We start from the raw sequence: 12152 nt of genomic DNA, 5'->3' as shown, positions 1-12152 counted from the left end.
CACATCACAGATTATGTTTGACCTTTGACCTTTGACCTTTGGTTGCACAGGTACGAGCGTGAAGAAACCTTCATGGCGCTGAACCTTGGGGTGACTTCTTGTCAGAGTTTAGAGATCTCATTAGACCAGTTTGTCAGAGGGGAGGTGCTGGAGGGCAGCAACGCCTACTACTGTGAGAAATGCAAGGAGAAGGTGTGTGCTCTGCACGCTTTTTATCCCGCTACACTGATATGGTGTGTGTTTGACAAGTGTGTTTCTGCACAGAGAACCACAGTGAAGAGGACGTGCATCAAATCCCTGCCCAGTGTTCTCTGCATCCACCTCATGCGCTTCGGCTTCGACTGGGAAAGCGGACGCTCCATCAAATACGACGAGCAGATCAGGGTACAAAGTGTTTCTAATCCCATCATCACATACTTCTGTTTACTGAAATACCCTCCCTGATTTTCTTACAGCACCCCAAATCCCAGTGTTGATGTGATTTGTTGTTGGTGCACAGTTCCCCTGGGTGTTGAACATGGAGCCCTACACCGTGTCTGGAATGGCTCGACAAGACTGCAGTGGTGAGGGCAGCGAGGGGCGGGGCGACGGGACGTCTGGAGGCTCGCCCAGGAAGAAAGTCACGATTTCTGAGAACTACGAACTTGTGGGAGTTGTTGTCCACAGTGGGCAGGCACACGCCGGACACTACTACTCCTTCATTAAAGATCGCCGGTAAGAGACGCCACAGTCAGACGCTCCTTATTCAGACGTCTTCTGATAATCAAAAACATTTATGGGCTCATGAGCTCGATGCAGCTCTTCTCTGTGGACGGTATTTTCCAGCCTCTGCTCCTGCTTCACGTAAGAAGCACATTACCAGTGATTAGTGAAACACATTAATCTGATGCTTCAGTTTTCCAGGCTTCAGAGGGCACATTAGCGCAGCATCAGATTTTGTGTGGGCTCCTGGTTCAGTGTGTAAGCGTCTCCAGATGTCTGGCTCTGGAAGGCCTGAATGCTCAGTGGAGAAGAGGAATGTGAAGAGACCACAGCAGCTAATATTTGCTCTCGCTCTCTGTCCCCACTCAAGGTTACAACAAAGACAGTCTGCTCTCAGGATATTGATCTTTTTCCAGGAAATTAGACACATTCTCAAGTCAGTGTTCTGTTATATCAGTTCAGGTCAATTATGTGCAAAAAATAATCATATTGCGATTATGATGAGATTCACAATTTCAATTGAAATGATCATTTTTGCTTTAGATTTTCACTGCGAAAAATCCAAAAATGATGATGATGATGATGATGATGGGACTTCCATTGGGGCTTGTACCAACAAACATGTCCCTTTACATCTGGAGAATATGATTTGTCGGCCGTGGCGTATCTGTAGCACCACAGTGCTTCATGGGAGGATTCATTGAGTGAATTTTGACAGAAAAATCTCGAGGCCGTCTGTCACTTTGACAGATCAGAGCAGAGCAGGCAGACACACAGACTGCATCATGGAGGTGACTAAACTCCCGAGTGCTAACAGCGTGTTACGGACAGAAGGCCTTGGAGCGCGTCTGTGAGGGGTGCAGCCCCGCCCTCAGTGCAGAAAGCATTCATGTTGTGGGATTTACTCCCAGTGAGACGAGAAGGAGCAGGATCGAGAAATCATTTAAAGAGTCTTGCTGACTTCTGATCATTTCCCTGTGTGAAATGTGACCCGACTTCAAAACTCTTGGTGAGGTGACGCTGATATTTCCAGTCTCCAGTGAGGCAGCAGAGCACAGGTTCAGCCTCCAGAACAAACTAAAACAGCTGAAAGAAGTCGTCCGTCTGAGGCAAAGAATCAAAACCTGTTTAAATCCCTTGAGTTCACATTGGCCGCAGTGTTTTAGTTTCCTCTACTGTCACTGCAGAAAAAAATTCTTTCACCTGCTCTGTGTGGTGTTGACATGAAAATTGATGCATGATTGGTGTCTGTAAGGGTGATATCTTGAGGGGATGAGAAGAACTTATTGGAGGCCGGAGAATTTGACAGATCTGGAAAAATAAAGTAGATACTGGAAGGTTGAAGCTCAGTTAAACATTTTATTATCGATGATCAACGGGTCAATAATCAGCAAACATGCATTCAGGAAATTCAGGAAAGAGCAACTCTTGAACACAGATCTTATATAGGTTGTATCGTGTTCTAACAATATACCTTACCATACATAGTAACTCCTGACTACTGTAAATCAGTATCTTCTTGCATATCTGCCAGACTCCCTGGTGCCATGTAAGAAAGCAAACATCATCACATTATCGAGTGCCAGTTATATAAGTACTGTACAGGTTAGACATCGGCCCAAAATGAAATTCCACTATTACTGTCTCTGTTCATCTTTTCTCTCCGTGCCCTGACCAGTGCATCATCTGACTTGCTTTTGAAAGTTAAATGCTATTAAATAGGATAGGCTATGTCTCATTGATTTTTATGACCCTGTGTGTCAAAATGATGGACAGCGAGAAAGTTTCACTCAACCTCTGATGTTGTGACACTTTTTACCTTCATTGAAAAAAAAAAATGGATATTGCACTTGGTTGTATTGTGATTTGACTTTTAGACAAGGACAAAAGAAATCTCACCAGACGGGCTGCACGAGCACAGGTGGACATCACATCCTGGTGGCAAACCTGCACTGCAGTATTTTTATCAGATATACTGATGTGATGTAATACAGCGTGTTGTGCTGTACCATCTCATCCGTCATATTCCACTGCAAACTGCTTATTCAGCAGAAATGTCAAAAACTTTTGAGAGAAAAAAAACAGATTTTTCTGTCGGCAGCAGAGTCAGAACACTTTAGTGTTTGTTTAGTGTTGGTTTTGTGCTGAGATTCCAGTTGTGAGGCAGCAAACTGATGAATATGAATCTAAACCTGACATCCTTCTCTTCCTTTTCTCTGTCTAACCTCCTCCTCTTAGTGGTAATGCCAAGGGACGCTGGTACAAGTTCAATGACAATGTGGTGGAAGAGTTTGATATGAATGATGAGACTCTGGAGTACGAGTGCTTTGGAGGAGAGTACCGGCCCAAAGTCTACGACCAGTGTGAGTAACGTGTAGAAATGTGTGTCACAGCATCCGCTCCATCTCTAAACTAAAGGATGTGTTAAACTGAACCACACACACACATACACACACACACACACACACTGCTTTGTTATGAGGCACAAACAGGTGAATCTTGATTTGTGTCTGTGTGTGTTTGCAGCCAACCCATACCCTGATGTGCGGAGGAGATACTGGAACGCCTACATGTTGTTCTATCAGAAGATCAGCGACCAGAACTCACCCGTCCTGCCCAAAAAGAGCCGCGTCAGCATCATGAGGCAGGAAGCTGAGGACCTTACACTGTGAGTCGCTTCTCCACCAAGAACAACGTTCACCTCGTAAACATTCTCAGATTCAGATTCAGACAACTTTATCAATCCCAGGAAGGGCAACTCCTTTGCAGCTCACTCAGGGGGTTCTGTCCGTTAAAAATCTAAAGGCAACAACAAAAGTTTGTCAGCTTTAAAATTAGAAGCCAGTTGTTCTTGAAACACGAGGCTGCATCTTATTAAAAGCTGAAGAAAAAATAAGCAAATCAAATTCTCTCATGAGATTTGGGATCCTCAAGATGCTTATACTGTCGAGGATGAACAGTTTGGTTGGCAAACTGTGAGGGATCTAATTTACTATCAGTGAAGGAGACAACCATATTTAATTTTTAATTTTTCCCAGTGAATCATTGATCATTTCTCAGTGTCCATGTCCGACACCAGTGTGCAGCCAGCAGAACAGTAGAGCTGTAGCCTGTGGGTGGTCTTTGTGCCATTGACAGCTCCTGTCTGATGTTGAATCTAGAGACTCTGCTCTCATCAGAGCCTCTCAGCTCTAATCGTTTATTTTTAAGCCTCCACACCCGAGACAGCCACAGCATATTGCTTTCAGGTTGTCTGTCCATCCCATTCTCGTGGACACAATATCTCAGTAACGCCTTGAAGAAAATACTTCAAACTTTGCACAAATCAGTGGAATCAAGGATGAACTGATTTAACTGACTGGCTTAAGTTTAAAAGTCAAAGGTCAGGGTCTTGGTGACCTCACAAAACATGATTTTAGCTTTGTGAACACAATATCTCGAGAACTCCTCAAGGGAATTTCTTCAATTTGGCACAAGTGTTCACTTGGATTCAAGGACAAACTGATTAAACTTTGGTGGTCAAACTTCAAAGGTCAAGCTCTGTGACCTCATAAAAACACTTTTTAGCCATTTCTCAAGACTTTGTACAGCAATTATGACAAAATACAACTGTGAGGTGTTAATTCTAGTCTACAAGTGAATAACACTGTTCTAGCTGTTATCACACAGCTGTGTTTTTTTTTCTGTTTCCCAGGTCTGCCCCGTCCTCTCCTGATGTTTCCCCACAGTCCTCTCCTCGCCCCCCGAGGGCCAACAACGACCGTCTCACCCTCCTCACCCGCCTGGTCCGCAAGGGAGAGAAGAAGGGTCTGTTTGTGGAGAAGATGCCCGCCAGCATCTATCAGGTAAAGTAGCATCAGAGACTGTCTGTCTGTCTGTCTCCACACAACCTCAGCATCTTCTTCCTTCATCAGTTGACCTCCTCTCCTCTTCCTCTGCAGATGGTGCGAGATGAGAATCTCAAGTTCATGAGGAACAGAGACGTCTACAACAGCGACTACTTCAACTTCACCCTCTCTCTGGCCTCCGTCAATGCAGTATGTGTCTGTGTTTGTTTGTCTGGTTGTGTAAAGCAGAGCTGCACAGTGATATGAAGCTTGATTTATAGACCACAGAGTCTAATAATCAGTCCTGAATGTTATCTCAAGGTTCAGGAAGTAAATATTTCCTTCTACATTTGCATCATAAAATGTTTTTACTTTTTATGTGTTTTGAAATAACTGAAACTAGAATCACCATTTTCACTTTTAACAACTTTAAGTGATAGTTCAGGTTATTGGACGTGGGGTTGTGTGAGGTACTTATCTACAGTCAGTGTGTTACCTGCAGTAGATTCAGATCAGTGTGCTCCCAATTTAGACAAGCAGCAGGAGCACCAACACAGAAGCTGAGTAATGTGCTGCTATGGATGGGGACATCTGCAGAAATATGTTTAAGCCACTTTTAAAAAAAACCCACAGAAAAAAAACTTTTAATGTTCAAGTCTACACTTTATTTTGAAGATTGTCATTGCTTTATCTCGCCATCAATCAGCCCTTTACGTTTTTGCGAAGCAGCAACCTCTAGGGCCGAAAAATGAACCCACCACTGATGTGACATAAACTGCAGTTCCTCTAATGACCACTAGAGTCTGGCTCCAACTGTGAGTCAGTCCCCATAGACTATCGTATCCAACTTTACAGCAGAAATAAACATGTTTACAGCCTGGAACAAAAACAGTTTTGGTCTCAATAACTGTACAGGTTGAATTTTATAGAACTCACCTGTTTACATTTTATTAAGGATTAAAGTTCTGCTTTGGGTGACAGATGTGTGAGCTTGTCACAAACCAACATCTCAGCTTCACACATGCCCCACTTCTTTGCTTATTTTTGAATAAGCTGGGAGTTAGTCAGAGTCAGCAGCTCACTCAGAGCTTCAAAACCACTCTTCAGAAACCTGTGGGTGACGTCACGGGGGCTGTGTCCATCTTTATTTACAGTCTATGGTTTTTGTGGACGGCCCCGTCCACAGCAGCACATCACTAAATTGGGAGCGCACTGATCTGAATCTACTGCAGGTAATACACTGACTGTAGATAAGTACCTCACACAACCCCACGTCCAATAACCTGAACTATTGCTTTAACGCTTTATGTTCTCTGTGCATCACCAAAAATATTGTACTATATAATAACAGCAGTTGTAAATCACACAGAGAGCACACACACTATGATTATCAACCATCAGTTTTGTGGGGGGGGTTTTAAACTGTGTGTTTGTGTGTCACAGACAAAACTGAAGCATCCAGACTACCAGCCTATGGCCAAAGAGAGTCTCCAGCTGGCTGTGCACTTTCTCTTCCACACCTACCTGCACACCAAAAAGAAACTCCGGTAAGTACCAACATGCATGTGAATAATAGTAAACACTCAGAGGCAGCAGTGTTTTATATCTGCACTGCATCTGTCCCTCCTGCAGGGTGGACACAGAGGAGTGGATGGCCACAGTGGAGGTGTTGCTGTCTAAGAGCAGTGAGGCGTGCCAGTGGATGGTGCAGTACCTGGTCGGACCAGAGGGACGAGAGATCACCAGGTCAGTACATATTGTTTTCTTACATGATGTGAGGTCTGATCATACAGGTGAGGAATACTGTATGGAACCTGTTTGCCAAGTTGACATTGAGTTTTAAAAGCATCAGTTTCTGGAGTTGAGCTTGAAAAAAGTTGAACTGTCAAATACAAAAGAGTTTTCTCCTCTGCTGCAGAGAAGGCTTCAATAAACTGTCAGTGTTTTAGTGAGGCTGCATTTTCTGAGCAGGAACGTCAGAGCTCAGTCACTTCAGCTTGATGCAGTTCCTGGAAAGTCAAGCAAAGACTAAACTGTGTGTTTGGGTGATTTTTTTTTTTGAAAGGGCCTTGGCCTGGGTGTAATCACTGCAGCATTTTTGTAGCTGTCTTTGTGATATGTGATACTTCAGACCTGGCAGCTCCCAGCATCGCTCCCTCACTCTAATCAATACACAGTGAACCCTGTGGCTGGGCTCAGACATTTCCTCACTGGTGATGCTGCTGCTGCTGCAGCTGGTAAAGCTTCACTCTCACTCAAGCACACATACTTACATATTTGACCTTTACCTCAGAGTATAACAGTTTCCTTCACTGTGTATTACATGATTTAATTACAAACACAAACTAGGGTTGTGCCGACAGACAATGATGATCAGTGATGGAGAGAGAGAGAGATGCTTATTGAGAGTGCTTATTGTAAATGTTGTGATTATTAAATGTAAATAATTCATACTTTATTTTTGACACAGCCACAAAGTGTATTTGTCATCACTCAAGAGTATCTGAGAAAAAGAGAGAGAGAGTGGCGAGCAAAACTGGACGTTCTCACTCACTCACTCACTCACTCACTCACTCACTCACTCACTCACTCACTCACTCACTCACTCACTCACTCACTCACTCACTCACTCACATACATATAAGCCCTTTTCAGACCTGGTATTGTAATATACTTGATCCAATCACAGGTGGTCAGCTCTAAGTTCAGGTGTGAGCACATCCAGGATGCATTGCGGACTCTGTTGAGACCCGATCACTCAGACCACATTCGGACGTGGTCTGGGCCTCATGTGGCCACATTATTTTTGCAGTGTGAAGGCAAATGCATCCTGGGCCACACTGAGGGACGACCTCCTCTACTGACGTCCTCTGACACAGTCTAATCAACAGTTGTTGTGAAGCTGTTGATTCACTCAACCCCTCTGTACTGCAACCACTCCACATACCTGTTTATTTGCATATGGAGCAGGGAAGTGAGATCTGACCACAAGTGGTCACTGGAGATGCATTTTAAACCAGGTGTGAACTGACAAACTTACAGCAGACCACTTGTGATCAGATCACTGAAGACACATGTTAATACCAGGTCTGAACAGGGCCTCAGTTACTTTGACTTAGCCTCACAGCATCCAGTCATGTTGTGTGTCAGTAAAGAGCAATAAACAGGCCGTAGATCAGACCTCGGGTCATTACATGTGGACCTGAAGCAGTGACGCCTGCTCAGCAGAAAATCATTCAGAAAAGCACTTTGTCTAAACATCTTTGGATAAGATGGCGCGACCCTAACACAGAGCATGTGAGTCTCTGGGATACTCTTTCCAACTGCGTCTGCACTGACAGCAGTGCTATTAAAAACACCTGTGTGCATGTTGCTCGTTCCCTGGAAGCTGATTGGCAGTCTATGGAATGTAAGCATGTAGAGTCAGAGGATCGAGCGTGTGTGTGTGTGTGTGTGTGTGTGTGTGTGTGTGTGTGTGTGTGTGTGTGTGTGTGTGTGTGTGTGTGTGTGTGTGTGTGTGTGTGTGTGTGTGTGTGTGTGTGTGTGTGTGTGTGTGTGTGTGTTTTGAGAAAGGTGCTCATACTGCTCTGTGTTCAGGCACGGCGTGATCATATGGTCCCAAGACATGATTGGTTGTCAAATGTCAGACGTTTGGGCAACAGCACATCCCGGCCCCCCTTTACATACCACACTGTCCTTCCCACAGGAAGGACATAGACAGTGTCACACTCAGTTGTGTGTCTCAAGGCCAAAGCCACAAGTGTTTTCTCCCACACATCATCATGCTGCTGTTTTTCTTCAGCCACATGATTCACGCTCTCAGAAAACATTACTCAGGATTTTTACACATCACTGTCACATATGTTAAATCGAGACTTGCGTTTCATTCATCCTGCTCATCATTTACACAGCATGATGTCCTCTATCTACCACCCTCAGGGTCTGTCTGTTGGAGTGCAGCATGAGGGAGGTGAGGGTGGTGGTCGCGTCCATACTTGAAAGGACCCTGGAGAGTGCACTTCACTTTGGAGACCCGGGATTGGACAGTTTGACCGACGCCCTGCTCTCCTTATTGGACAAAGATGTTCCTGAGAATGTGAAAAATTGTGCGCAGTACTTCAGCCTCTTCAGTAACTTCACTCAGAGGGTAATAAATCACCAGCAAACCAGCAGATTCAGACATCTGTAAAGATGAAATCCCAGCTCGCTGACTGAGTGTTGTGTCTCTCTGCTCGCTCTCTCAGGGTTGTGGTCCTTGTCAGTTGTTGTTGAAACACTCAGCTTATCGCCGGATGCTCATCTTCCTGTTGGGACCCAACAGGCAGAATAACCAGGTAGAACTGCATAATATGAAAATGCGCAGAAGTACGCCTTCATTCATTGAAGCACAATGATAATTTCTCTTTGGTCACTGCACTCTTCCACTCAGGCCTCTCAACCATAAGACTGCTTTTATTTCTACTTATATATTGATTGTGTGTCACTTAAATAAACAACCAGAAAATGCTTAAAATGTAAATTTTTTTAACAATTTTTATTTATTTATTTATTTTTATATGTTCTGCATTTAAAAATAGAGAAATGTTGAATTAAGATGCAAGAATGACAGATTAACAGCTCTCATTACCTAAAACAGCACCAACTGTTGTCAAATTTTGTGTATGTGTTTTTACAGAACCGGCGGTGGAGTCCAGCTCAGGCCCGGGAGTTCCTTCACCTCCACAGCACTCTGGCCCTCATCACTCTGCACTCTGACCTCAGCCCTCAGCGGACGCAAGGTGAGACACTTTTTCTCTCAGTTGGATAAAGACACACACATTCTACATTCTGACTCTTTATTTGTGACCTGTTGACCTCTTGTAGCTCCAGGAGGGTTTAAACTGCGTGTGAGTAACGTCCCATCCTCCACCCCGCTGCTCCCCCTCCACACGGACATCCTGACCTCACTCTTCACTCCAGAGGGACAGCCTTACCTTCTAGAGGTAAACCCACAGCAAACAGGAGTTTGAACTTGTTTCAGATTTGATAAAGACAGACTTTTAAATTGTTTTCACTGAAAGGGTCACGGCCTGTTTATGTGGACAAACATCCAAAGGCTCATAGTCTGTTTCATTGATGTTCTGTGTTGTCTTCTTCCCACCAGGTGATGTTTGCCATGCGTGAGTTGTCAGGCCCGCTGTCTCTGCTGATAGAGATGGTGACCTACTGCTCGTACTGTAATGAGCCCTTCTCCCTGGGTTTGCTGCAGCTACTCAAGGTAAAAAAAAAAAAACTCACTTTGTGAACCAGCTACAAGAGCTGACAGACATTTAGTCTATGTCCACACTGATAGATTTTCATTTTAAAACAAAAACGATCTCCATCCAGACGCCTGCTTTAGCTCCACATCAGAAACAATGTGTCCATACAGTCACACCTGGAAACACATACATACATGACCATTCAGATAGATAGATAGATTTAAAAAATACATTATTAATCCCTTGGGGAAATTCAAATAAATGTACACTGGGCATGTGTGAGCCTGTGTAAACAGGAAGCAGTTTTACTACTCTGCAGTCGATTAGATTCAGAAAATACTACAAACGAGGAACAGCAAAGACAGGTGTAGCGTTAGAATGCAGAATTTCACTGAACAACAGTTGTAACTGTAACAGTTGTAATTCATTATCCATGTTGCGTTCACCACTGGTAGTCGAGACTGATAAGACCCAGTCAGGGAGCAACCATTGGTGTCGACATCATTGTTTCCAAAGGTCTCAGTTTCTGTCCGTCCAGACTACAACACAATCCTGGAGTTTTCAAACTAAAACGGGTGCAGCAGCGTTTCCAAAAGTCTCCATTTTAGGTGCTCAAAAACTCTGGAGTAATGTGGACAGTGGGATTAAATGTAGCAAAAGAGATGTGTCTTAAAACTAAACTGTAATAGTGTGGACGTAGCCTTAGTAAATGATGGGTTTTCTTGTATTAAAATCTTGTGTACTCTCACAGACCCAGCTGGAAACGGCTCCACCTCATGAACTGAAGAACATTTTTCAGATGCTGCAGGAGATACTAGTGAGTGACAGTCGTCAGTGACCCTTCACCTGTTGATCTTTGTGTGATCACTGTTATAATCGGTGTTGCTAACCACAGTGAAATCTTGTACCTCAGGTAGTGGAAGACCCTCTGCAATCCCAGAGACTCAAGTATGCTTTTGAGTCAGATAAAGGCCTGTTGGGTAAGTCCTGATCTGCTGTTGTTGTTGTTGTTTTAATCTAATGCCCACAGCTGGCACAACCGTGAACTAAAGCAGAAAGCAAATCCGTCTTGTGGCCCCTTTTACAGTCATCTACACTGTAACATTCCTCTAATTCACGTTGTTGGTCGACTGCCATGTCACTTGGCAACATCATCAGTTTTATATTAAAAGGATTCAATGAATATTATAACTGAGCCCTCTCTCTCTCTCTCTCTCTCTCTCTCTCTCTCTCTCTCTCTCTCTCTCTCTCAGCCTTGATGCACCAGAGCAACAACATGGACAGCAGACGCTGCTACCAGTGTGTGAAGTTCCTGGTAACATTAGCTCAGAAGTGAGTACATATGAGGGTCAGAGGTCAGGGGCTCTCTCCTCTTTGACAGATTAAGGGAGCAACATAATTCTGAGCCCCCATCATTTTCCCACCAGGTGTCCTCCAGCCAAGGATTACTTCAAGGACTTGTCTGGTCACTGGAGCTGGGCAGTGCAGTGGCTACAGAAAAAGGCAAGCTTGTAAAACACACATATATCAGAGGGTTACACTCCGAGGGGTCAGTTTGTGTATATCTGGGAGGGACGGTAGAGCGCTGACAGGAAGACAAGTCTGAAGACACCCGGCTGAAATCAAACCAGGGTGGTTGTGGGTTCATCATCAGCATCTTAAACCCTAAACCAGTGATTCCCAGTCTCAGCCTCAACAACCCATCACACGTCACTACACTTTCACTGACTCGACCCGTGGTGTTCCAAATTGTGTATATTTGAATAGACTTGAACTCTGTTCATTTTATGTATCTTGTTATTCTTACAATATTTTTTTCATACAATTAATTCAAGTTTGCATCATAGATGGTAAATAAAGTTGGACGTGGCCTCTATGACGTCACCCACAGGTTTCTGAAGAGCGGTTTTAAAGCTTAGAGTGAGCTGCTGCGCCATCGCCATCTTGGCACTGTCTGGCTCTGTCCCTAACTCCGGGCTAATCCAAAAATAAGCAAAGAGGTGGGGTGTGTGTTAGGTGCATGTGCTTTGTGGCAAACAAATGCTCATCCAGCCGTCACTTAAAGAGGCCATGCCCTCAATTATGGAGAACTTTAAGCTTTAATAAAATGTAAACAGGTGAGTTATATAAAAATTCACCCCTGTACAGTTGTCATGAAGGAGGAAATTAGCTCTAGAGACCAAAACAGTTTTTATTTATTTATTGTTTATTTGTGCTGTAAATTTTGACATTTTAACATGTGAGGACTGACTTACTGATGGAGCCAGACTCTAGTGGTCATTAGAGGAGCTGGAGTTTTTAGCTCTTCAGTGTCAGCTTCATTTTTCTGCCCTGGAGGTTGCTGCTTGGTTTGCCTCCATGCTACTACCTTTATCCATTACTT

The 12152-nt window shown here is 44.0% G+C and overlaps 1 protein-coding gene across 3 annotated transcripts in view; it reads left to right on the top strand.

The window, feature by feature from the left end:
• usp24 (ubiquitin specific peptidase 24) overlaps positions 1 to 12152 on the top strand; it is a 39968-nt gene that overhangs the window by 23818 nt on the left and 3998 nt on the right. For all 3 annotated transcript variants that reach the window (XM_071486935.1, XM_071486936.1, XM_071486937.1), the window contains 18 exons: positions 51 to 192; positions 265 to 384; positions 500 to 714; positions 2941 to 3065; positions 3229 to 3370; positions 4397 to 4547; positions 4644 to 4739; positions 5973 to 6076; positions 6162 to 6275; positions 8469 to 8676; positions 8774 to 8863; positions 9205 to 9307; positions 9393 to 9511; positions 9673 to 9786; positions 10521 to 10586; positions 10683 to 10749; positions 11023 to 11101; positions 11197 to 11272. In XM_071486935.1, the coding sequence (XP_071343036.1) occupies positions 51 to 192; positions 265 to 384; positions 500 to 714; positions 2941 to 3065; positions 3229 to 3370; positions 4397 to 4547; positions 4644 to 4739; positions 5973 to 6076; positions 6162 to 6275; positions 8469 to 8676; positions 8774 to 8863; positions 9205 to 9307; positions 9393 to 9511; positions 9673 to 9786; positions 10521 to 10586; positions 10683 to 10749; positions 11023 to 11101; positions 11197 to 11272 (2131 nt within the window). The remainder of the gene's footprint in view (positions 1 to 50; positions 193 to 264; positions 385 to 499; positions 715 to 2940; positions 3066 to 3228; positions 3371 to 4396; positions 4548 to 4643; positions 4740 to 5972; positions 6077 to 6161; positions 6276 to 8468; positions 8677 to 8773; positions 8864 to 9204; positions 9308 to 9392; positions 9512 to 9672; positions 9787 to 10520; positions 10587 to 10682; positions 10750 to 11022; positions 11102 to 11196; positions 11273 to 12152) is intronic.

This window comes from Trachinotus anak, unplaced genomic scaffold, assembly GCF_046630095.1.
Source record: "Trachinotus anak isolate AG129_WGS33_773 ecotype Australia unplaced genomic scaffold, CSIRO_AGI_Tana_v1 ptg000010l, whole genome shotgun sequence".
Classification (NCBI taxonomy): domain Eukaryota; kingdom Metazoa; phylum Chordata; class Actinopteri; order Carangiformes; family Carangidae; genus Trachinotus; species Trachinotus anak.
This window is presented reverse-complemented; position numbering and strand designations above follow the sequence as displayed.